We start from the raw sequence: 22838 nt of genomic DNA, 5'->3' as shown, positions 1-22838 counted from the left end.
AACTTTATTGCAGGAAATTGTCAGACAGACAGAAGATTGGTTGTAATCACAATATTGGCGGCCGCACTACAGCAGGCTGCCGTTCACGCTTTCGTGGTAACTGTTGAAGCCGGCCATATGGAAGACGTGCGTGGCGCTGGTGGGCGGCGGCGAGGCGAATCTGGGCATGTCGCACTGCTCGCAGTTGTCCAGCAGCGGATGATTGGCGAAGGTGCACATGCAGCATGTCCAGGGCTCGGCGCCCACGCCGTTCGCCCGCCCCGACAGCACCTGAATGTGGTGATTGATGACCGCCTGGCTGGTGGACTGGCTGATGCGCGTGGAGCGACTCCGTCTCACCTGCGCCGGCAGCTTCTGTCCAGTGTAGATGTTGTCGTAAAATGCCTCATTCGTCTCGCCAAGAACTGCAAAACATCACGAAGGAACAGACATGAAATCATCTCATGGACTCTACGAGATGGAAGTAATATTAAAAGAAATACGGAAAATATTGCTTTTCACATCAGTTATCATTATTCCCTGACAAATGTCGTTGCATTAGTTGAGAAAATATTTGATCTTTGAAATTAAATTGATAGAATTCATTGAATCAGACTAAAAAGACACCCAAAATTGCACTTTGCAACTAATTGTTGCGCAGATGAGTTCAATTTAGTGCCAAAATTCACTTTAGGGCTTCTATAAAATAGGACACTTTTAGCATAATTCCGTCGCATGAACATCAACTCACCGTATGGGCCGAACTTCTCCACCGCTCTGGCCATTCTTTCGCAGTCGGTGCGGAGCTGAGTGATTTCGTGCAGCACTCGCTGGGAATTCTCTGCTGAGAAGGGCTCTCGCAGCGTCTCCAGACTTCGCTGCATGCTCGAGAGGCGCTTCTGGTCGTTCACAAACTCATTCTGGAGGGAATTCTTGATGCGCAGCTGATTGTTGACGCTCTTGTCCTCTGAGAAAACACACCAAAAACACATCAAAGAGGCAGAGATTAACATGCTGTGGGCTTGCAGAAGCTCTCATCAACTCACCAGGAACAGGACTGTGCGTGGGTTGATAGACAACTGGTGGTGAAGGTGGTTCTGGCAGCGCCAGTGAAGCGCCGCCGTGACTCGGTCGCGTTCTCACAGCACTGATGACGCCCCCATTGCGGCCCACATTGATATGCAGCCGACTCTGGTAGCCCTGCTCATTGTTGTCCAGCGAACTGCTGGAGTACGTGAAGTTCGTGGCCTGCACCAACTCCACGCGTCCCTCATTCGCTTCCGCATCCCTGCTGAAGTCTTTGAGATTGAACTTGACTGATGTGAAGCGACGCGGCGCCTTGGGTGTCGTCGTTTGCTCCGCCTCGAACACTTCTCGCGGCTCCCGCGGCGGAATTGTGATCTCTGTGGAGAAGCGCGACGTCTGCCTGGACAGCGTTCCACTCTCCGCTCGCCCTTCCGGCGTCGGCTCCACGAACGAGCGCTCCGTGACGTGAATGGTGGGTGAACTTGGCGTCCGGGAGGGACGCGATATGTGACCTGGCGCCAGCTGAGCCTGCGCAGCGTCCACGTGGCGTTGCAACAGTGCCACGCACGTGGCGCGATCCGTGTGACGCAGCACGCAGTCGTTGACCACATCGTCGGACGCCGTGGGGAACTTCTGCTTCATCTCGTGGAAGAGTTGCTTGGTGCGAATGCTGCTGGCGCACGTGGAGCCGTCCTTTCGTCCGCTATTCTCCATCCTGTGCCATTTTCCGGACCCACAACGCGATTTTAGTGATCCTCCCGCGTCAATTTCACCGGCTGAGAGCCTGGCATGAAGAACAGAATTCTTTAATTTCCGTTACCACGCCATACTTGATGCTACACAAAATGCTGAGATTTCAGCCATATTTAGTGGGAGAACTATGGCGATCGCAGCGCCGATTAGTCAAAGTACAGATGCTGCACTTTATTACACAGATGTCGCATCATATAAAACTATGCCTACTCAATAATGTTCTCAAAACTGAGAGGTGTGCATATGCTCTTCAGGCCTTTTAGGCCATAAACACACACAGATCAGTAAAATGCAATAAATTCAGCAGAATGTAAAGCGGAAAACAGACAGAGAAACCGCTCAGAAATTTGAGTTTGAGTTTTCTCCATCGTCCGCTGCGATCGCTGTGATCTTTTTTATTACTGAACATCATCTTAGCGCTTTTTAGCTAAAATACCAGCTTTATTTTAGCTTCGATGATTCGCTCAGGCCAAAAAGAATTCAAACATTTATTCGTTTCGTCGCCATATTTCTCCATAGCAAAGCCATACAGAAATTGAGCATATTTTTCACACTTTCCCCAAACTTGTTCAGATATTTTTAGCCTTGGCTGTCAGTGGGGCAATGATAGCGGCATGTTGATATCAATGAACTGATAAGAGTGGACAAACTATTTGTTATCTCACCTTTTCCCGCTCTTTCTCGTCTCTCACTCTCTCTTCCTTGGCGCTCCTCTGGCTCTTCCGGGTGTGATTTCAGAGGGCTTCCGCTGAGTCTGGCCAAATCAATTGGTTGAGCAGGCAATTTGCCGTGTGTGTTTGAGATTCCTCCCCCAGATGTTTGTCAACAGACTTTTGCCTAAAAATACCATTTGAAATAGGCGCTGAATGTGGAAAAAAAGTCTCGCGTGTGTGTTTGGCAAAAGCAGAGTGAAATAAAGTGCTGAGGATGAGTTTTTTTGTCGCCTGTTAACTGAAGAATTTCGTGGATTTTCTCGCGAATTTTTGTGTCATTTTGATTTGTGTGATTGCGATGGGGGGCCCGTGAGCCGAAGCGAGATGGCAGATGCCTGAATGACGACAATTGCGGGAGGAGAAGGAGCGTGTGTGCGAGAGAGATTCTTCGCTGGCTCACGGGCGCTCGCGGGGGAACGTGAGAGAGAGAGAATGATGAAAAACCACCCACTATCGGGATGACAGGAAAGTGCGCCACACAGAAAAATTGCCTTATCAGCTCACGCAGGTCCGTGTGTTGACTGTGCGCGACGCGGGGGGCGCGCGTTGATAAGCGGGGGCGGATTCCTTCACGGAAATTTGGCGATCGCCACTCGAGCTGCCATCGAAGATTGCATCTTTCACGCACTCACTTTCGCACAGATTCACCACACTTTCACGCGTGATCACTACTCGTGACACTGCCACAGGTCTCTAAGTGCACGTTTATCGTGTCTCTTCACTCTTTCTCCGCGAAAATGCGCTGGAAAATGACCTTTTCCACCACTATTTTGCTCTTTTTTCCACTCTACGCGATTTGTCACTGTCAAGATCGCCCTCTCAGCGCTGGCAGCGCCATCAGCGTGTGATTCTCGTGGGAGCCGCGAAATCGCCTTAGCGGCGCACGCATCGCTGACGGCCGGTCGAGAGACGCGCTTTGCCGGGCGGAGAGCAATTGATAAAATCCGCCTAAAGCTGATAAATCCACCAAAGCAAGGGTCATATTTCAATCTAATCAGTGCGAGAGTGATGACTTGGCTGCTCAGGCCGCTGCTGCGCGTGAAAAGTCTCGCCAGGTCCGTGTACAGTGTCTCATCGGCAGCGTCACCTGAAACCGCCCTAGAGATGAAAGCCAGTGTCTTCAAGTATTCCCGGCGATTCGAGGGAGAGCCCAAGGTGTCGGACTTCAAGCTGGTGCAGGAGGAGCTGAAGACACTTGAGGAAAATGGTGAGGAAAAGTACTCCAGTGAAATCTAGAGGATCTCCAGTTCAGTCAAGTATTTGTGGAGATAAGATTAGAGACTCCCTCTAACCCCAAAACAATTAGTCATCCGGAAGGCTTCTTTACACCTCACTTTCTGGGGAGTATTTCCTGATGATTCTCTGCAATTATTTCTGAAATCTTCCTCTTGAATTTCGGTTAATCATTTTTTCCGTGCATCTATGCAGAAATCCTCTGCGAGGCGCAATTCTGGAGCGTTGATCCCTACATGAGAGTCTACATGGAGAGTCATCCGCTGGGCGTCACCATGATTGGTGGTCAAGTGGCCAGGATCATTGAGAGCAAGAACGCCAAATTCCCGGCAAACTCCTGGATGTTTGCCTACTTTGGCTGGCGCACGCACACTGTAATCAATCCGGAGACGGCTCCAGTCGAGGCTCAGGTGCGCCTCTTGGGCGATATGGGCAACCTGTCCCCTTCCCTGGCTCTGGGGAGTCTCGGGATGCCCGGGAACACCGCCTACTTCGGCCTGCTGGAGCTCTGCAAGCCGCAAGCCGGTGAGACAGTCGTTGTGTCCGGAGCCGCGGGCGCCGTTGGCTCTCTCGTGGGCCAGATAGCCAAGATCAAGGGATGTCGCGTGGTGGGCATCGCCGGTGGGCCGGAGAAGTGTGCCTGGCTGACGAAGGATTTGGGCTTCGACTCGGCGATCGACTACAAGGCGCAAGATGTGCGCGGGGCGCTGAAGGAAGCCGCGCCGAAGGGCGTCGATTGCTACTTTGACAACGTCGGTGGCGAGATTAGCTCCGCCGTGATCCGGCAGATGAATCAATTCGGCAGGATCTCCGTGTGTGGCTCCATCAGTTCCTACAACGACGATCCGAAGAGCTGGCCGAAAGTGCCTCACGTGCAGCCGGAGCTTGTGTTCAAGCAGCTGAAGATGGAGGGATTCATCGTGACGCGCTGGCTGCATCGCTGGATGGAAGGCATCTCGGCGATGAAACAGTGGATGAAGGAGGGCAAGGTGAAGAGCCACGAGACCTTCACCGAGGGCTTCGAGAACCTTCCGCGCGCCTTCATCGACATGATGGCGGGCAAGAATGTGGGCAAAGCCGTCGTGAAGGCTAAGATGTAACTCAAGGGTATTACAGAAGATAATAATAATGACAGAGGCTATGATTTACAAAAGAAATTGTGTTTTTTCTGTGTGAAAAAAGAAGTTGAGAGGCAAAAAAAAGAGATTGTCAGAAGTGGGATTCGAACCCACGCCCACAGAAGTGGACTGCGACCTGAACGCAGCGCCTTAGACCACTCGGCCATCCTGACTTGAAGCTGAGTGTGACAAAAGTTGCCGACTATCCAACCGGAGACGCATTTTCCCCTCAGCCAAGACACCAATCACACACCTGTTGAATCGCAAGCGCAAACCACATTTCGGCTGGATTTTCATCATCAAAACACGTCATTTGCGCCATTTCTTCTTCACGTCATGAATTGGACGCTGTTTTTATTGTTAAAATTATAGGCACAAATAGGCTCACAATCACGCACAACCCTGAAACCGCGCGTATGTTTTCTCCCAACTCGCAAATGCATCAATTGCCAGGACGGCATATGCGCAGCCGGGCTTCAAGTCAGGATGGCCGAGTGGTCTAAGGCGCTGCGTTCAGGTCGCAGTCCACTTCTGTGGGCGTGGGTTCGAATCCCACTTCTGACAATCTCTTTTTTTGCACCTCTCGGCATCACTGCAAATACTTATCATCGCCGGCAATCTCAATTCCAACGCCTTCGCGATTCTCGTAGTTCCAGAACTTGTGGAATTCTATCAAGATGGACATCATTGTGGGTCCTTGACCGCTGAAAGGAGACACAAAAAGGCGATTAGTAGGTGTTTCCCACAGCGGAAATCTGTGATTTACCATCTTGCAATGTCTGCAAAGGTGATCTTGCAAGGATCTTCGGGCTTCACCATGTCGAAGATCTCATCCTTGAGGTCATCAAAGTGAACTGTCTGCACGCAATGCGCCGCCATCTGCTCCTCAATGCCCTTGAAGAAGTACTTGAGATCCGCCGGCGTGAGATAGCCGCGCTGATGGAGATCCAGGAGGCGGAAAATGTACTGCTGACTCTGAATCTCCGTGCGATTCTCCATGGCGAGGACAAAGTCCAGGTAAGTCTTGTAATCCATCTCACCCTCGTACGTCAGACACTCGCTGAACAGTCTGTCCAGGAACACAGACGTCAGCGTGCCCGAGCCGTAGCCCATCAGCTCTGACTTGCTCAACATGCCATTGTGATCCTTGTCGAGATTCAAGTAGTGTCCATAAACACTCAATGCCGACGGCGCCGAGAACCAGTTGAGCTCTTGCGAATCCTTGGGACTCTCGTCATCGCGCAACTCCATCAGTTCGTCCAGGAATGTGTGCGAAAGTATGTCACGCACCCGAATCTTCCCCGTTCGCGCTGGATCGAGGAAGAAGAAAAACTTCCTCACCGCCGTGCACACGTAGAAGCTGTAGAATGTCTTCTCTAGTCCCTTCAGCTGCAGCAATGTTGGGATGAGCTCGAGAATGTAGCTCTCCAGGTCGGATTCTCTCAAATATCCCAACCCATTCTGATCGTACAGTGACAGAGAGATTCGCGTCTGCTGAATCCACACTTTCCGCATCACGTAATTGAACAGGGAGATCACGCTGATCTTTCCCGGCAGACTCGAGATGGATTGCAGCCGGGCAAAGGCCAGAACAGTCAACATTCGCCTGTAGATTGGCTTCAGTGTGCGACTGAGATTGATGTAGTCATTGAATGTGATGTACAACTCTCCACTGTGACTCCTCCGGGAGAATTGATTCTCCAGAATCATCCAGAATGTCTTGAGATCATTGTTATTGAGCAATTCCTCGCTTCTCTTCTTCAGAAACACCGTTCTCACGTGTTCCCTCAGTTTGTACATTAAACTCTCCACTGGACGTGGGGTTGAGTGATAAAATTTAGGAATCACCCGATAATTCCTCGTAGATTTTTCCACATTCTCATGGCAGGAAGTATTTTCCGGGGACTTTTTGTCACCATTTAAGGTTATGTTTTGTGTTTCATCTGCAAACAATCCGTGGAGAAATCGTTAGTGTTGAGCAAATAACTGATTTAAAAGACACTTTGTAGTCTTCTTTACAGACTGCAATGATAATTTACCCAATTTCCTGGCTCTTTCCAGGATAAAATCCCGGAATTTCATCCTGTCCAGAGTGAAATGTAAACACTAAACACTAAACTGAAGTTAGTCGAAAAACAAGCCGCGGATTGCGGTTTGTGTCTTGACTAGTCGAAAAGCTGTTGCATTCAAATTTGCTGCTCATCGAAACACAAATCGACTGAAAATACCAGAAAACTCAATTTCCCGAACAGAATAAGAAATTAGGAATTGATAAAGATAATTCCCTTATGGTTCTGAACCTTCTGAACAAATGAGGAAAATCAAATTTCGTGAAAATGCCAGTGAAATCCTGCCTGAGCCGAACGAATCGTACTATTTTTTCGAATAACTCTGTGCGTCAGTGGATCAGCTGTTCAGTATTTTGTCGTCAACAATGGCGAGTGATTTTGTGCGGGAAGAAATTGTGGCTGAGAAAGTGGAGAAAAATGTCTCAAATCAGAGTGAAAGTGGTGCCAATGAGGAGCAGAACGCCTTGTCCAGTGATTCTGAGAGCAAACTCACCATTTGCACGAGTCTTCCGGTAAAGAAGCGACGATTGAAAAGGTGAGACACTGAAGATTCACTTTCTCTTCCCCATCTTGAATCTCACCTGTGTTTATGTGTGTGTTTCTGGCCAGGAAACTCACTCCAGAGCGCAAGCAACCGGTCCAGCAGACTACAAGTGATGACCCAGAAGTGTCAGAGGTGAAAAATCTCTCTCCAGACGAGATCAGGAAGATTATAAAGGTGCGAAATAACCTCACTTTGGTGGCCTTTTTCTCATGTTCCTCCTTTGCAGACTGTTGTGTCCAATGATCACGTCCTGGCGATAGTGCGTCTGAAGGAGGAGGAGGCGGACGAGGAGGAGGTGGAAATTGAGCGAGAGGCTGTGGATCTCATGCCAAAGTTGACGCGATTGAAGGCGAAGGAGCTGAACAAGCAGCTGCCGTCCATCATTCCGCTGACGCTGAAGCCTCCGGACGATGAGTCAGAGACGGCGATGCTGCTGACGAAGGAGCTGGACGAGGAGGATGCCGACGATGAGGAGTACAAGCCGTCCGTGGAGGATTTCCTGTCGGACGACGAGACAAACACGTCAATCTCCGACGTGGACTCGCAGCCGGCCACTCCGGCGGATCCTGTGGCACTGCAGGAGGAGGAGAACAGCGTGCAATACACGCACGATGGGCTGTTCAAAGTGCCGCAGACGTGCGCCACGCCGTCGCCCAGTAAGAAGCCGCCGGACGGCTTCCGGCCGCCGGCGTTGGGCACAAGATCGAAGGTGTCACTCACGAAGACCGCCATCGAGGACATCGAGGAGACCTTCGTGCCGCCAGACATCACCACGGACATGTACGACATCGATTGCGACATGGACAACGTGTGGCAGGAGTTCCTGAACGCCTTCCGACGGCCGCTGCCCACGCCGGAGACGCACGAGGAGGACGAGGAGGCGGATCCGGAGTACGTGGCGGCAGATCAGATTCCGCTGGACAAGGAGGAGCTGCGCGAGGTGAAGGTGAGTCGCAAGGAGCTGAGTGATCTAATGGCGGAGCTCTTTGACGGCATCAATGATGACGCCGAGATCATCGGCGCAGAAGTGCAGCAGCCGCCGACTGGCGAGGAGGAGGCGTGCGGCGCTCGCACAAAGCCCACGCCCACGAAGTACCAGAAGAACCCTCGGCTGGACGACACGCCGGAGCCGCTGGTGTACGAAATGCCGACGCACTCCACGCCGCTCGTCTATCACTATCAGCCGCCGGCGCCGCCGTTCCAGGAGGCGCTCGACATGTCCGCCGTGCTGGAGAATTCGCTGGACATGGAGCTGCTGTCCGACAGCTCGACGGAGGTGATGAACTTCACCGCCGCGGACACGCCCAAGGAGATCTTCTACAAGGTGATGGAGCTGAAGTTCCGCCAGATGTCACGCATGCAGCCCGTGGAGGCGTTCGAGCCTGGTCAGGTGGGCTTCACGGACTTCCAGCGGCAGATTCTCGCGCAGCAGCTGCGCATGCATGTGCAGCTCAATGTGCAGCACTTTGTGCAGACATACTCGCATCCCAAGCTGTGGCGTGACGCTGAGAAGCCTCGCCGGATGCTGGCAGAGCTCCTCGAGAGCGCCCGGAGCAATCGCAACTCCGCCTTCAATGCCATCAATCTGCATGGCGCCATTGAGCTGTGCGACTCGTGGCAGCGGGAAATGGATGTGGTGAGTGAGGAGAATGCGCAGCTGATGAGGGAGTTGCAGGAGACTGTGCGACTGGAGGAGGAGCGGAAGAATGTGAAGCAGTGGAGCATGAAGATGTTCAACAGTCGCATTGTGAATCTCATGATCAATTCCACGGTGTTTCTCTATCCAAAACTCCTGCCCAACATTCCCTTCCGCATCATGCCGTTCCCCTACAACTTCCACCGCAACGAGGGCAGCGTCATCATCCACTTCTACGACACGGTGCTGCAGGATCTGCGCGAACAGGCGCGCCAGCAGCGGAAGTACATCGAGCCGAGCCGGATGCGCGTGTGCGAGAAGATCTGCCGCTACATTTGCGACTGGCGAAATCCGAGGCAGATCTACAAGTATCTGGATAGGGAGAAGCGCTCAAAAACCATGAATCCGATCAGGGTGAGAAGCACCTCAATTTCTGAATACTGAAGAGGAAGATGAGATTTCAAACTCTTTGCAGTTCTACTTCGAGAATAATCGCCTTCTGCCTGTGTGTCATGTGATAGAGAGCATCAATCCCAACCAGGTTCCGGCTGATCTGCCCACCAGTAGTCTGCCCAAGAACTGGGAAGCCTTTTTCCTGGCGGAGAAGAAGGTGAGGTTTTTATTTTTCCCACATAACCCAACATTTCGTGGCGGGATTTCGATTTTCCAACGATATATCGCAAAGTTGTGATTATATCGGGAAAGTTGACAACTCGACTTTTTGTTTACATTTTCGGGCAAAACATTCAGAGAAGTTTATCGGTGTGAAAATCTGTTTTTGCAGAGGAAGCAGAAGGCACAGAAGGAGCGTGAAGTGCTGACCCAGAAGCGAAAGAGGGCGAAGGTGAAGCAGAAAGTGCGGGAGTTGAAGAGCAATCCGGGAAGCTTGAGTCGCATCTCGTGGGATTCGTCGGGGGCAGAAGAGGAGGAGGTGCAGGAGGAGAAGGAGATTCTGGGGGATCTCCTGGGCAGTGGCGTGGTGAGACTGAAGAAGAAGCTGGAGAGAATCCTCAGGGAGTACAATTGTAGTCCGGAAGAGAGATTGCGGGACTTCCGAAGTTGCGCCATTCTGTCGAAGATCTTTAATTTCTTCTGGGAGTTCGATTTGTTTGTGCGCGTGCTGCGCAAGGCCATGCAGGCGGACAAGAGGGCGCGCGAGGAGGAGGCCAAGAAGGTGGTGGACGAGGAGCAGGAGAAGCCGAAGAGGCACAAGCATCGGCTGCACGACAGCAATCGGCTGCTGCTGCTGCCAGAGCGCAGTGAGGATGTGATGCAGAAGGATTCCGTGTACTCGTGGAACTTCTTCGAGAAGGTGGAGTGCACATTCAAGGCGGCCAAGCAGTTTGACAAATTCGAGCGCTTCCTGGTCATTCTCAACACCTTCAAGCCGGGCAGAGATGAAGTGGCGGATCTGTACTATCGCCTGGAGGATCTCTTTCTGCCCGATCATCCGGAGCTGGCGGAGTTGTTTCTCACACTCCTGCTGCCCGGCCATGCGGCGCAGCTGGGGAAGTTCTTCGAGCACTTCATGCTCACCAACATGCAGACGCTCCTCATGCGCATCAACACGTACTTCGCCAAGCAGCCGCATCAGCTCAAGAAGATCTACGCGTGTCTCAATGAGTTGTCGCGCGAGGAAGGTCTGACCATGGACAAGATCAAGGCGCGCTTCCTGCCGCTCCTCAAGGGCAATCAACTGCTCACCGACTGGTTCCTGCAACTCTTCCCCAACGAGCGTCCGCCGGCCAGCGATGGCGATGAGTTCGAGGTGGTCTCGCTGCGCAAGCACGTGCCGGAGGAGGAGGTGGCCAAGAGGAGTCTCACGGAGGAGATCCAGACAGATCGACTGGCGGATCCCTTCGACAACGCGCCGTGCTCCATCAAGTACATGCAGGGCCGCATTTACTACGGCAATCGCGTCCTGCTGCCGGCCGAGCTGTCCTTCCTCGCTGCCAGTCAGGAGGCGGCGGAGAGTCGCCAGGACAAGGCCAGTCGCGCGAGGAGCGACGCCAAGTGCGTCCACGAGATCAAGCAGGTGAGTTTCTGGCTTTCTCGCTACCAAATTAGCGTAATTCTTTGAATTTTCAATCACAGGCGTGGGACCAGAAGATCCAGGAGGGCCTGCGACTGCTGCAATCGGAGCCGCCGGACGCCGGCCCAGCAGATGCTGCCGCCGCGGACGATCACGTCGCCGAGCAGCCGGCGAAGCTGTGCGACTATCCGACGCTGAAGATGCACGCGTATCGCCTGAATCCGCACGCCATCACCAGCGAGATGGTGCTGGCGTGCCAGGAGTCGGCCGAGGAGGGCAAGGCGTCGCCGAAGAAGGCGGGCGGCAGCAAGAAGAATCCCACGTCACCAAAGAGGAGTGCGACGAAGGGCGGCGCCAAAGTGGAGACGGATTCGGCGGTGGAAATGGCCAGGCGACTGAAGATGTTCCTCACGGCCGAGGAGAAGCCGCCGAAGCCGCGAAGAGTACGACAGAAGAAGCCGCCGGAAGATGAGGAGGAAGAGGAGGAGGAGGAGAAAGAGGAAGTCATTCCGGAGAAGGTCAGTTCACAGAACTTGATTTAATGCAATTCAAGAGTAGGTTTTGGACTTTTTCCATGATTTTCAACAGTTTTCTGGCGACTTTCAGTGCTTTTTCAGCATGACTTTTGAGTTTTCAACGTGTTTTGATAAGAACAATTTTAGCCGTTGTCGTTGTTAATCATCTTTTCCATCAGAAAACTTACCCAGAAACCACAAATGCTCTTGCAATTCGCGTGAATTTGAGGAATCGTGCGCTGAAAGGTCGTGAGATTCTTGGGCACGTGCGGAAATCTTTGCCCATAGATAAGAAGAAGAAGGGAGAAATGCTGAGTGTCACCTTGGCTTTTGCAGGTGGAGACGAGTGAAGAGGACGTGACGTGGACACGCGACCAGGACAAGGTGATCCTGGAGGTGATCAACGGTGAGCTGGACTCGGAGGAGGAGGTGATTGAGCGCCTCGTGGAGCTGATGACTGAGCGGACGCGCGAGCAAATCACCACGAGATTCCACTTCCTGCTCAACGTGCTGCGCAAATTCAACACGGACGACTGACAGGCGCTTTATTAAATGCTTTTACGTTCAATCTCACTTGGTCTTCTTCTTGAGCGCATCCAGGCGCTGCAGCAGCGTTGGGTGCGAGTGATTCCATGCGGAGTAGAGCCAGTCGTAGACGGGAAAGCCAAGGTTGTCCACGTTAAGCTTCACCAGCGCCTTGCCGAGTTCCGTGGCGAAGCCGAGCTTCTGCGCAAAAGCGTCCGCTTGATACTCAAAGCGGCGCGACAGCGTGGTCATGGCGAAGTTGATGACGGCGTTGTAGGGCGCCAGGACGTACGTGAACACCACCAGCAGCCCGATCAGCACGGGCTGCACGCCCACGGGAAATCCCAGCGCCTGGTACAGCACGGGCGTGCGGAAGAGCCAGGCGAAGGCGCTGAACAGCAAGAACAGGTGAACCTGCAACGATTCAACACGGTTAAAGAGTGGCAACATCGTTTCGGCGGAAAGATCTTGATGTCAGTTAGAACATATTGAAATTTGGGGCTAATCCAGGCGATAGAGCTTGAGTAAAGGAGGAAAAGGTGTATTTTTGGTTTTCAAAATGGCGGAAAAAATGGTGGAGGGTTAGAAGTGGCGTCGCCAAACACTAGCGACACGGCAACTTCTCACTTTTGCATGAAAATCTCTAGTCAACTTGTGACTGACGGACAATTATCCCACCTGCATGATGACGAGGTTCTTGGTGATGTGGCCAAGCTTCCAGTGGCCGAGCTCGTGTCCCAGCACGGCCAGGACTTCGCTGTCCTCACAGCCGCGGCCCTTCTCCTCCTCCGCGAGGCCCTCGTCCGTGGCGGCGCCCTTGTTGAGCAGCAGCGTGTCGAACAGCACGATGCGCTTGGAGCCCCACAGGCCGTAGAAGTAGGCGTTGCTGTGTGCGCTGCGCTTCGAGCCTTCGACGACGTAGAGCTGCTTGAGTGGGAACTTGAGCGACGCCGCCAGCTCCTCGATGCTCTTGCGCAGCGGGCCTTCGTCCAGTGGGCGGTACTTGTCGAAGAGGGGCGCTATGAGGCTGGGATAGAGTGTCATGAGGAGCAGCGTGACGGCGCTGGTGAAGAGCCAGAGCCAGACGAAGAAGTAGTCGCCCCCGCTCTGCACGATGGCCACGACGGCCGCCACGATGGGCAGCGAGATCACGCTGGCCACCACGAAGCTCTTCACCTGGTCCTTGACGAAGAAGCCCGGCGTCTGCTTGTTGAAGCCGTGGCGCTCCTCCAGCACAAACGTGCGATACACCTTGAAGGGCAGCGCCTTCACGGTGCTGATGACGGTCAGCACCAGCACGAACATGCAGCTCACGTAGATCTCACTGGTGCTGTCCAGCAGGCGGCTCGTGAAGTCCTCCGAGAGCGCCCAGACGTAGGCGAAGAAGCCGAGATAGAGCTCAAGTGGAACGATGAAGAGTTGCATGACAATTGACTGGATCACATTGAACTCCTCCTTGTCCAGGCCATACACGCGCGCCTTGTGGAATGTCTCCTCCGTGATGACATCGTCCAGCTCCCGCGGAATCTTCCTGGCAGTCTTGTACACGCGAATCTGCAGACAGACAAATTGCGTCAGCCGTTTTCCGGGCGGCGAAGCAGGCGAAGAGATAAACAAACCTGGCGCCAATTGAGGTAAATCTCAACAGAATTCTCGAGGAGAATCACCCCAAGGATGGAATAGAGCGCGAGATCACTGGTTAACATGCTTGTGCGGTTCTGTCTGGGGAAAATCACGCAGAAGGCGAGAATTTTCCACTTTTTCCAAATGTCACACTCTGTTGACGTTTTGCCGTGCGCCGAAATTTCACTCCGAACGGCGGTTTGTGTCTCGGAAATGGCCGAAACACGGATGAATGCGAGATGAAACATCATGGAAAATGTATGAAAACTCGAACGGAATCTATCTTAAAATCCTTAAAGTGACGAAAAGAGTGTTAATGAATACTGAAAACAAACTAAAATGTTCCCAGGAAAGTTAAATATAACAAAATCTGGCAAAAAGAGAATTTTTATTTGAGGCAAGTATTTTGCCCTCACGCAACTTCCAGAGGCTCTCGCGGCAGCAAACAGCCTCAGAATCCATCAGCGCAAGCCAATTATTCCTCTCCCAATTCTATCACTTTGTTTGCCGACTTTCTAATTATAGGCCTTTCCACACTCTCTCGCCGGCGTAAACAGAGACGAATCATATCAATAGCATGGCAGGAATGAATGGTCCAGATATTTGTCTGCTGCTTCATTCCGTCACAAAGGATACAGACGCATTATCATTTGAGTTTTTGGTCAAAAGGACATGATAAGCATACGCCAAAGCAAGCTTATGGGCGAGGCAAACAACTAGAAATTTGACCAACTCTATTTTAATACCGAAATTTCAAACCGCCACAAATCAGATTCTCAAATTTCAATTTGTTTTAACTGTTTTATGTGAAATTTTCTGCTGATTATTCTGAAAAATCATGGTCAATTTTGAATTAGCACACTTGAAATTAAATTCAAGCAAAGTCCTTCAGACTTTAATGTTTAACAGAAGAGCTTAAAATTGTCGCAGTTTATGACACTCGTTTGTTTCATATGTGCAAACAGTAACGAGTGTCTTTCATGTCCTTCACAACAACGCACTGTCTAACCTTCCCTGCTGTGCTAAATTCATCCCTTTTGTCTCTCCGCTGCGAAAGGATTCCACACTATATTTCCATTCGGACTAAGTGGCGCCAATTTATTGATTGAACCTCTTGATTTGTGACACTTCTTTTGCTCCATTTCTGCGCCCTCAATTTTTCTACCCCGCGCGAACTTAATAATGTCACAATCAGCGATGAACCGTGTAATTTTGTAAAATCCTATGTAAATTGAGGAACAACATTCTTGAGGCTCAAATTCCGCGAGTGTATTTTTTTTTAACTTTCTGACGCGACGCTTTATTAAATTTATATGCGGAAATGGGAAGAATAATGAGAGAGATTTCAACTTCTCAAGCACTCTTTCTTCACACACCCTCCAAAAGCACAACTGACGGTGTTAACAAGTTGCAGAGGACCAAAATAGATCTCTCTTCGTATTCAATGAACTCCTTTTCTGTTTGAGTGAAAAGTCAATTCTATGCGCTTGTTTAATCAACAATTCAATTACTCAAACCATCCTTCTTAAGGGTGAATCGCAAACATGACACAATTAATTTCTCCACAACAGCGATTCTTATGTGCGTGGCAGCGTAATTAATGATGATGGCTCGTGTGTGTGTCATCAAAAGCCATAAGCTATATAATATGTTGATATGGAACAGACAATCTGATAAATAAATTTAGAAAGAGGAAAATGCCTTCCAAACACGCATCCCAAATGACCAATTTTCCCCATTTCCATTCGCCACGCACAGATATTTTGGAATTTCCACACCAAATCAAACCGCACAAAACGCTAAACAGACATTTGCAAGGGGGAGATAATGCGGACAAATGTGGTGTGAAGATCAGAAGAGGTTTAAAGCAGTGGAAATGATTAAATTTTGCGGAATATTTAGTTCGCAGCTTCGATTTTCTTCTCTCAGGAATTTATTCCTATCCAAATCTTAATTTTGACATATTTTTTCTAGGTTATGTGACTGATTTAAGACTAAAAACATCTTAAAGTAGAAATTCTGACGCCTAAACTGAAAGTATTTTCACTTTTTTACGAGGATTGCTCAAGTGAGTAATGGACAAATCATTCCTGCCGGAATATTATAGAATATCTAAGAATTGATTTAAAAATAAGTGAAAATCATTTGCAATACGCAGAATATGTGATGAATATGTGGAGAAGTTAGAAGCTTAAGAATGGAAAAATGGAAAAAAAACTTTCTCTCATTCTGAGAGGAAAAGCAATTCTGCGCGTCAGATTGAGATATTAGAGATAATTCCTGAAGAAAACATTATATTTAGTGAAGAAAAATACACGAAAAAGGATATAAAAGTGAAAAAGAGCAGTGAAAAAATCACAACTGAAGGAGAATCGAACCCGCGACACTTCAAGATCTTGTGCTAAATTCTCTTATGTGGAAGATTTGCGCTGGAATTTGTGCAAAAGTCTTTCTGTCTAAGACGATTTTGATAAATTCAAGTTCGATTTGGGGATATTTTGTAATTCTTTCGAAAGAATATTCCAGGAATGGAATATGGTATATATAAGAATATTCAAAGAATGGAAACCACTTTTCGTCTTGGCATTTGATGCTACACTTCGTTTCTCTTTTTCTTTCTTGTCTTTCCCAGTATAAATGACTGGAAAAGCGTGTCATTTATCATCGCACAGTGCCGTATTCGGTGTGAAGAAAGAGCGCCGCGGCACGAGTGAATGGAAATGATCACGCTGACGGTGGGGCGGCGCGAGGCGCACTTCGGTGTCAGCGACTGAGAGTCGACTGAGGGCGATCAGTTGATTTCAATGCTGTGCCCCGCGAGTTCGTGTCGATTGAATGGGGCCTTGCGCACTTTCTGCATCTCTCTTCCGGAGAGAAAGTGACATCGTCACACCCGCGAATCAGATGATTTTCGGGCCTCGCCGGTCTCTGTGATCTTACGCCGCCCACCGCGCGCGCGGCGGATAGTTTATCATCACGGCACAATTGTGATTGCGAGGACAGGAGAGTTGCAGTCGGGTATAAAACGGTGACTGTGACTCTTTTATTTCAAAAATAAAGTGTACATTAGTCCAGAGGTGAACAACCTTGTGAAGCAGTCTCTGTGCAGCATTGTGTCTGTTTCTTCGCTCTCGCGCGCGCTGCTCATGTGGCCACCTTGGGAATGGTTGGGAAAATGTCTCAACCACACAACTTAATACATAATGAGAAGCCATAAATTATCTCGTCTTTATCATTGAATGATTATGGTGGTGTCATGGTTGCCCGTGACACACGCTGAGGAAAAATCGCGCGAAAATGGCATGGGAACAAAGGTATGAGAGAAACTGAGGGGCTCTCATTTGCCGAGAGGCGGCACACTTCTGCCAGTCTGTGCAACAGTGCGCGCCGAGTGATTGTCGCTTTTTCAAGGTGCCCCTCGGGCCATAGTTTAATTGCCATTGCGTGAAGAAAATAAAAGTGTTTGTCCCGGACAATTCTACCTATTTCCCTATTGTTTGCATAATTTCACAAAAAGAAAATATTGATTTTTCTCAACTGAATTGCCTACAATTTTTGCCAAAAGTAGAATTTTCAATATAACTGATATAGAGTAATTAATATTCCTTGGTATACTTTTATCCCACCTTTTCCCGACTATATAAAAATTGACCTGAAAACTGCGGAACTCTCAGTGACTTTCAATTCTTTAACACTTCCCATGTTGAAACATTAAATTTCAGTGACGTATTTTTGCGCTCACAACTATTAAAATGCCTTTTTTTTTCGTGTGTGTTCATTGAGTAATAGGGATTTGGTGACCCCTTGGATTAACGCAAGCACTCTCGTCACCACGAGAGTATATTTATACACTGTTCACAATCACATCAGCACAGAGAGAGAAATGTCTATCAAGAGGAATTCTCAGTGGGATTTCTTATCTAATTCGAGTCATTCTCACATAGTACAGCTGATAATAATAATTGATAGTGCTCGCCAGAATAGCTAAGGATTTTCCTCACAGAGACTTTTTTATAGTTTTCCATCTGTTTGACGCATATTATTGCCTGACTTCCGCGAGGATGTGTCGTCTATAGACTCTATCTCTTCCCTCTCTCTGTCTTATGTATTTCTGGGGAGAAAGTGAAGAAGTGAATGTGGATGTTTTGGCGGGAACACTCCGCCGAAGACTGACCTGCCTCACTTTGGAGGTCGTTGAGCGGAAGTGTGGTCTACCTGTTGATTAGAGACGCTCACAGATGGGCAAAATGGAGTGGCTTCGGAGAGTGTTCAAAAGGTCAGACACCTCCTCATCCGCCCCTGAGCATGACGAGACACTAGAGTCTGCGGAGGAGTATCGACAGCGCTGGTATTCAGTCAGAGTCATCTACTTCACCATGTTCCTCATGTCCCTGGGCTTCAGTATCATCCTCACGGGCATCTGGCCATATCTCAATAAGGTGCATTTTCTAATCAAATTGCCCCATGAAAGTGCAACTAAAGTTTGATTCTCTTCTGCAGCTGGATCCTCAGGCTGGCAAAGACTTCATGGGCTACATTGTGGGCGCCAATCCCTTCGGCCAGATGCTCTTCAGTCCACTCTTTGGGTGGTGGAGCAACAAACTCTCCTCCATTCGCGTACCATTGCTCATTTCCCTGGCCATCTTCACTACTGCCAGCGCCGTGTACTCTTCCATTGAAATTCTTCCCTCACATCACAAGTACTGGATGCTCTTCTCGCGCTTCTTCGTCGGCGTCAGCTCCTCCAACATCGCCGTGTGCCGATCTTACCTCTCCGCCGCGACACGACTCAAGGAGCGCACCGGAGCCGTGGCCATGGTGTCTCTGGCACAGGTGCTGGGCTTCGTGGTGGGTCCTGCCATCCAGGCGGCAGTCACGCAGCTCGGCGAGCACGGCCTAATCATCCCAGGTGTCTTCCATCTCAACATGTACACAGCCGCCGGCTGGATTAATGTCCTGCTCGGCATCGGGAACTTCTGCATGTTCCTGCCGACCTTCTTCAAGGTTATTAAAAAGAGAAGCAAACAATGCTGTCATCCCTCTAGTGTTGAATGATCCGTCTTTTTTTTGTCCATCCAGGAGAGACGCATTGCTGCCAAAGAAGTGATGATATTGCAGGGCAAGGGTGACGAGAGAGAGACCTGGAAGTCCATCAAGCCTGACTACTTCTCAGCCTGGACACTCATTGTTGCCTTCTTCATTCTGGTCTTCAATTTTGTCCTGCTAGAAACGTAATCTCTTAACTTAAGAATTCCCTGATGTGCGCGGAAAAAACTTATCGTGTGGTTTTCACATATCTTCCAGACTCGGGACTTCACTGACCATGGATCAGTTCGCGTGGTCCAAGATGGAGGCCCTCTCCTACATGGGCATCCTTATGTCCGTGGGCGCCGTGATTGCGTGCGTGACGTTCGTTGCCATCAATCCACTGTGTAAGCGCTTCGATGAGCGCAAAGTTCTGCTGTGGGGCGGATTCTTCTTCATGGTCCTCGGCAGGGCACTCTACATTCCCTGGGGCAGTGCGCCGCCGATCATTGCCGAGATGGGGAACGGCACTGTGTCCGACACGGAGATTCTGGGCTGTCCATCGACCCAGGAGTGGTGTCGCACCACACCCGCGATGACCATCATGCAGTTCCTTCTCGGCTACATCACCACGTCCATCGGCTATCCAATCGGTGTGACGCTCATTCAGACGATCTTCTCGAAGATCCTCGGGCCACGCCCACAAGGCACCTGGATGGGCCTGATGACGGGCTCTGGGTGTCTGTCCAGAGTCCTGGGACCGGTCTTCGTGGGTTACATCTACACGCGATTGGGAACATTTTGGACTTTCGGCGTGACGACAGTCATGATGGCTGTGGCCATGATATGGTTGTGCCTCTTCAGCAATCGCCTCGTGCCTCCAGAGCTGGATCATCCTGCGCCAGCTGCAGTTGAACTCCATGAAATGTCAATGGTGAAGCTCGCCTCCAGGGAATCCCTAGATCATGAGCTCGAAGCCCTCAGGAAACCAGAAAAAGTGGAGGATCGATAGATCACACAAGAGAATTTATCTTGCTATACAGATCACAATAAAGAAAATTATATAATTTTATACAAGGCGGGGGCTGTCCGGTCATGTACAGATTTTAGCAACATTATTTTCCCCTTGGACATTTGTAGCATTTGGAAAGACGAAATTGGGTCGGAGAAGTTGTAATATTGGATTCTCAGTGCAATCTCAAGGGTTTTTCCGTAATGTAAACTTTACACACTGCAACAACCTTCTGACCAGCTGTTCTGGCATCGTTAAGGAAGCAATTTGTTGAATGGGAATAACAAGACTTGCTGTGCATCGGAAATTGAAGAATTGTTGGTGTATAAACAAACAATCTTTAACTGTTTCTGCTTTGAGTTTGAGACAAAACGGGTGAAAAACATGGCAAATTCAGAGTTACTTTTTGTCGCTCAGCAAATAAATTTTTACAGAATTATCATTTCTTTTCCCCATCAATTATATTTTCCACCATCAGTTTTACGGTCAGCTGCATAACTTATAAATGACGCGAGGTCGCTCGAAATGGGGTTGAAACGCATTAACAATAAAACACCTCACAACGTTCGTCATCAAGAAAATGCAGAAACACATTATAATTCGTCTCCTTTTCTCCAAGGGGGAGATTATACAGCTGAAGTGTGTACACCACTCCTTCAGAATATGACTTTTCTCCTTGTTTTCCGGACTTTATTGGCATTTGTATGCAATAAAAATCACTATTCAAGACTTTGGAGGTTAAGAAACACCAGAATTTGTTATTAAATTCAACATAACCTCAAAAATAACATTTTGAACTGGGAAAATGTCCATTTAGATATCCGGAAATCAACAATTGCGAGTTTATTATTAAATCTATAAAGTTGTTTTTGTCATATGCTTAAATTTGAAAACTTTCATTTAATTATTACATAATATTTTCAAGTTATGTCGAAATAGATCCCAAGCAGAGTAACTTGAAGTGTGAATTTTCACAGAAATATTGAATGGAAGCGTAAAAAAAGTCATTATAACATAAGAAATGGAAGTGTCTGGAATTTTGTAGATGAATTGCGAAGTGATGTACAGATTTCAACCAATTATCTCCCCCTTAACCTCAACTACACAATAGTAAAAAAGAAAAATTTCAACTCTCGAACACTCTTTCAGAAGTCCTCCTACCTGCAATTTAGATTGCTATCAAAATGCAAATGCCATGTAAAGTGAAAGAGTTTGTGACGCGATGGAAAAAAAATAGTGTCCCTTTTATTTGTGTGACTCTGAAGAAAATTACAATCAACACAAATAGACGGCGAGAATTTATTTCATTGTCGCCCAGAGTCTTCGCGTCACGAACAGCAGGAATGTCACCCTAATTGAATTTATGTCATGCATTTTCCTATTTGAAACAAACATGGAGTGATTATAAAAAGGCTCGACAAATTACATCATGATAATTTTTGCAGCTGCTGTGACCTCATGAGGTCACCGCGTGGTGTCTTTATGATGATAAATGACACGTTTTTCCCCAATGCTTTTGGCATTTCAGCGAAATAAACTCACTTTTCACGTGTGCTTTGACGCCTGAAAGCCAACATGGCGAACGAATGCCTTTTCATAATACACAGTGTGTCCACGAGAGGGCGTTTTACGCATCAAGATATGTATTTTTTGAGGTTAAGGACCTGGGGAAACACAATCCAAATGGGTCACGTGCTGAGGAAAACCCGGAAAATCGTTCAGTTTCTTTGAGGGTGAGAGCAATAAAAAGTTATGTATGTTATTTTAATGCTCAAATTTCATGGTGAAGCAGCAAAAGTGCATTTCTTCTTCGCCCCCAACCAGAGAGAAACTGAAACAATTTCCTCATATTTCACTCACAACCGCACCCATGCACTGCCCATAAATATGAATATGGGAGAAACATCCTAATCACCAACATCTAAATCATATTATGGGGCTCCTCAGCGTGCTCGCGCCAGACTTAGCAGAGTCAACACATAACCTCAATCAGTATTTGGGCGGGTTATTAATTTATCTGTGGTGGTCGCGGAGTGAAACTCTGTGTCATAAGTCATAGCGCTTAATCACTTGCTCTGTGCCACGCTATTTATGATGTCCCAAAATAAAGTTACACATCAACTTATGGCTTGGCTTAGCTGAATTCCACTGAGATCAAACCATATGTGAGCCCAACGCCTTTCATCACTCTTTCTCTCTCTATTTTGATTCTTTTCCGATTCACAGCGGACTTTTTTCTCTGTATTTCCGGATTGTCAATCACTGTGTGCAATTCGAGAATCGCCGCAAAGGAGCTCGAGTGAGTCACAGTGATGCCAAGGGGCAGAAATTATGGTCAGAAGTGGTGTACAGCTTCAAAGGAAGTGTTAAAAATTGAATGAGTTGAAATATTTCGAATATTTGCATTGAACGAGCTTCAGTTTCAACAAATAGAAGGATTTTTCAGAAGGGGCAAATTCAACCTCCACTTGTAATATTGTAATATTCGACATATTTACTCATTTCCAGATTTGAAATAATTAAAAGTAGTTTAAGAAGAATTTTGGAGCCGGATTCAAACCCTCACAACATGATCCTTGACTTGATCAGAAGTTTTCTAAGCATTTTCTAAAGACAAAACAATTGAAGGGGTCTAAAAATACATTTAAAGACGTTCAGAAGTGTTTAAAATTCGGCATATTGGCTGAAAAAGTGTCAAGAAGTGGTGTACAGATTTAAGGCTTATTATCTCCACCTTGAGTGATGCAAAATAATTGTGTCAATGGGGAAGAGAAGACATAGTCTAATTTCATTTGGCACAGAGTCGCGCAAAATGCCTCTCGCGTGTGTTTCAGCGCACGAAACAATTAACCTTGTATTTTATTTCGGAATTCTCATGTCCCGAAATTCTAGGCATTTCCCATCCCAGAGTTTTAGAGGAATGAGGCAACAAATAATCCAGATAAAGCTCTAGAAGTTTGAGGTTATAAACATCCAAATATCATGAAATCTATATGGCGAAAGTAATTTTGGGGACATAAAGAGCCCCTTATATT

General features: G+C 48.5%; 6 protein-coding genes and 2 non-coding genes across 11 annotated transcripts; 4 read left to right on the top strand and 4 right to left on the bottom strand.

Moving 5' to 3' along the window:
• Positions 1 to 26: 26 nt before the first annotated feature.
• On the bottom strand, positions 27 to 3310 carry LOC132255829 (uncharacterized). 3 transcript variants are annotated; one of them, XM_059751994.1, is made up of 5 exons: positions 2923 to 3310; positions 2424 to 2595; positions 1026 to 1789; positions 731 to 946; positions 27 to 404 (listed from the first exon to the last, which is right to left on the bottom strand). In XM_059751994.1, exons 3-5 carry the CDS (start codon positions 1717 to 1719, stop codon positions 67 to 69), a joined length of 1248 nt encoding a protein of 415 aa, XP_059607977.1. In that variant the 5' UTR covers positions 1720 to 1789; positions 2424 to 2595; positions 2923 to 3310; the 3' UTR covers positions 27 to 66. The 3 variants fall into 3 exon arrangements, with proteins under 3 accessions (XP_059607977.1, XP_059607978.1, XP_059607979.1); XM_059751995.1 differs by having other exon boundaries at positions 2976 to 3310; XM_059751996.1 differs by having other exon boundaries at positions 3104 to 3310.
• Positions 3311 to 3364: 54 nt separating this feature from the next.
• On the top strand, positions 3365 to 4860 carry LOC132255830 (prostaglandin reductase 1-like). The gene is made up of 2 exons (XM_059751999.1): positions 3365 to 3678; positions 3900 to 4860. Exons 1-2 carry the CDS (start codon positions 3480 to 3482, stop codon positions 4802 to 4804), a joined length of 1104 nt encoding a protein of 367 aa, XP_059607982.1. The 5' UTR covers positions 3365 to 3479; the 3' UTR covers positions 4805 to 4860.
• Positions 4861 to 4911: 51 nt separating this feature from the next.
• Positions 4912 to 4995, bottom strand: Trnal-cag (transfer RNA leucine (anticodon CAG)). The gene has a single exon. It is a non-coding gene; the product is annotated as a tRNA-Leu (tRNA).
• A 158-nt stretch (positions 4996 to 5153) lies between these two features.
• On the bottom strand, positions 5154 to 6968 carry LOC132255828 (serine/threonine-protein phosphatase 2A regulatory subunit B'' subunit gamma-like). The gene is made up of 3 exons (XM_059751993.1): positions 6862 to 6968; positions 5589 to 6765; positions 5154 to 5526 (listed from the first exon to the last, which is right to left on the bottom strand). The coding sequence occupies exons 1-3, from the start codon at positions 6902 to 6904 to the stop codon at positions 5412 to 5414; spliced, it is 1335 nt and encodes a 444-aa protein (XP_059607976.1). The 5' UTR covers positions 6905 to 6968; the 3' UTR covers positions 5154 to 5411.
• On the top strand, positions 5303 to 5386 carry Trnal-cag (transfer RNA leucine (anticodon CAG)). The gene has a single exon. It is a non-coding gene; the product is annotated as a tRNA-Leu (tRNA).
• Positions 6969 to 7237: 269 nt separating the features above from the next.
• Positions 7238 to 12186, top strand: LOC132255513 (uncharacterized). Its single transcript, XM_059751586.1, has 7 exons — positions 7238 to 7426; positions 7501 to 7609; positions 7662 to 9485; positions 9547 to 9681; positions 9856 to 11106; positions 11166 to 11621; positions 11955 to 12186. The coding sequence occupies exons 1-7, from the start codon at positions 7257 to 7259 to the stop codon at positions 12153 to 12155; spliced, it is 4146 nt and encodes a 1381-aa protein (XP_059607569.1). The 5' UTR covers positions 7238 to 7256; the 3' UTR covers positions 12156 to 12186.
• LOC132255514 (CAAX prenyl protease 1 homolog) lies at positions 12111 to 14014 on the bottom strand. Its single transcript, XM_059751587.1, has 3 exons — positions 13763 to 14014; positions 12822 to 13697; positions 12111 to 12557 (listed from the first exon to the last, which is right to left on the bottom strand). The coding sequence occupies exons 1-3, from the start codon at positions 14012 to 14014 to the stop codon at positions 12189 to 12191; spliced, it is 1497 nt and encodes a 498-aa protein (XP_059607570.1). The 3' UTR covers positions 12111 to 12188.
• Positions 14015 to 16565: 2551 nt separating this feature from the next.
• LOC132265637 (major facilitator superfamily domain-containing protein 8) lies at positions 16566 to 20219 on the top strand. 2 transcript variants are annotated; one of them, XM_059766376.1, is made up of 5 exons: positions 16566 to 16794; positions 17784 to 18205; positions 18267 to 18770; positions 18846 to 18997; positions 19071 to 20219. In XM_059766376.1, exons 2-5 carry the CDS (start codon positions 18005 to 18007, stop codon positions 19801 to 19803), a joined length of 1590 nt encoding a protein of 529 aa, XP_059622359.1. In that variant the 5' UTR covers positions 16566 to 16794; positions 17784 to 18004; the 3' UTR covers positions 19804 to 20219. The 2 variants fall into 2 exon arrangements, with proteins under 2 accessions (XP_059622359.1, XP_059622358.1); XM_059766375.1 differs by having other exon boundaries at positions 16566 to 16843.
• Positions 20220 to 22838: the final 2619 nt, after the last annotated feature.

The sequence above is a fragment of the Phlebotomus argentipes genome, unplaced genomic scaffold (genome assembly GCF_947086385.1).
Source record: "Phlebotomus argentipes unplaced genomic scaffold, Phlebotomus argentipes genome assembly contig_5, whole genome shotgun sequence".
NCBI lineage: Eukaryota > Metazoa > Arthropoda > Insecta > Diptera > Psychodidae > Phlebotomus > Phlebotomus argentipes.
The sequence above is the reverse complement of the archived record's forward strand: the minus strand, read 5'-3'. Positions and strand labels throughout refer to the sequence as shown.

What these genes read in the sequence shown, in the direction of transcription:
- LOC132255829 (XM_059751994.1), bottom strand. Translation starts at nt 1,719, where the DNA reads ATGGAGAATAGCGGACGAAAGGACGGCTCCACGTGCGCCAGCAGCATT. An exon ending in CACGCACAGTCCTGTTCCTG is followed by an intron (nt 947 to 1,025) that starts GTGAGTTGATGA and finishes GTGTTTTCTCAG; the next exon opens with AGGACAAGAGCGTCAACAAT. An exon ending in GGAGAAGTTCGGCCCATACG is followed by an intron (nt 405 to 730) that starts GTGAGTTGATGT and finishes GATGTTTTGCAG; the next exon opens with TTCTTGGCGAGACGAATGAG.
- LOC132255830 (XM_059751999.1), top strand. Translation starts at nt 3,480, where the DNA reads ATGACTTGGCTGCTCAGGCCGCTGCTGCGCGTGAAAAGTCTCGCCAGG. An exon ending in GAAGACACTTGAGGAAAATG is followed by an intron (nt 3,679 to 3,899) that starts GTGAGGAAAAGT and finishes GCATCTATGCAG; the next exon opens with AAATCCTCTGCGAGGCGCAA.
- LOC132255828 (XM_059751993.1), bottom strand. Translation starts at nt 6,904, where the DNA reads ATGAAATTCCGGGATTTTATCCTGGAAAGAGCCAGGAAATTGG. An exon ending in GGAAAGAGCCAGGAAATTGG is followed by an intron (nt 6,766 to 6,861) that starts GTAAATTATCAT and finishes GATTGTTTGCAG; the next exon opens with ATGAAACACAAAACATAACC. An exon ending in TTTGCAGACATTGCAAGATG is followed by an intron (nt 5,527 to 5,588) that starts GTAAATCACAGA and finishes GTCTCCTTTCAG; the next exon opens with CGGTCAAGGACCCACAATGA.
- LOC132255513 (XM_059751586.1), top strand. Translation starts at nt 7,257, where the DNA reads ATGGCGAGTGATTTTGTGCGGGAAGAAATTGTGGCTGAGAAAGTGGAG. An exon ending in AAACCATGAATCCGATCAGG is followed by an intron (nt 9,486 to 9,546) that starts GTGAGAAGCACC and finishes AACTCTTTGCAG; the next exon opens with TTCTACTTCGAGAATAATCG. An exon ending in AGGAAGTCATTCCGGAGAAG is followed by an intron (nt 11,622 to 11,954) that starts GTCAGTTCACAG and finishes TGGCTTTTGCAG; the next exon opens with GTGGAGACGAGTGAAGAGGA.
- LOC132255514 (XM_059751587.1), bottom strand. Translation starts at nt 14,014, where the DNA reads ATGTTTCATCTCGCATTCATCCGTGTTTCGGCCATTTCCGAGACACAA. An exon ending in TTTACCTCAATTGGCGCCAG is followed by an intron (nt 13,698 to 13,762) that starts GTTTGTTTATCT and finishes GTCTGTCTGCAG; the next exon opens with ATTCGCGTGTACAAGACTGC. An exon ending in AGAACCTCGTCATCATGCAG is followed by an intron (nt 12,558 to 12,821) that starts GTGGGATAATTG and finishes GAATCGTTGCAG; the next exon opens with GTTCACCTGTTCTTGCTGTT.
- LOC132265637 (XM_059766376.1), top strand. Translation starts at nt 18,005, where the DNA reads ATGGGCAAAATGGAGTGGCTTCGGAGAGTGTTCAAAAGGTCAGACACC. An exon ending in TCCTGCCGACCTTCTTCAAG is followed by an intron (nt 18,771 to 18,845) that starts GTTATTAAAAAG and finishes TTGTCCATCCAG; the next exon opens with GAGAGACGCATTGCTGCCAA. An exon ending in AATTTTGTCCTGCTAGAAAC is followed by an intron (nt 18,998 to 19,070) that starts GTAATCTCTTAA and finishes CATATCTTCCAG; the next exon opens with ACTCGGGACTTCACTGACCA.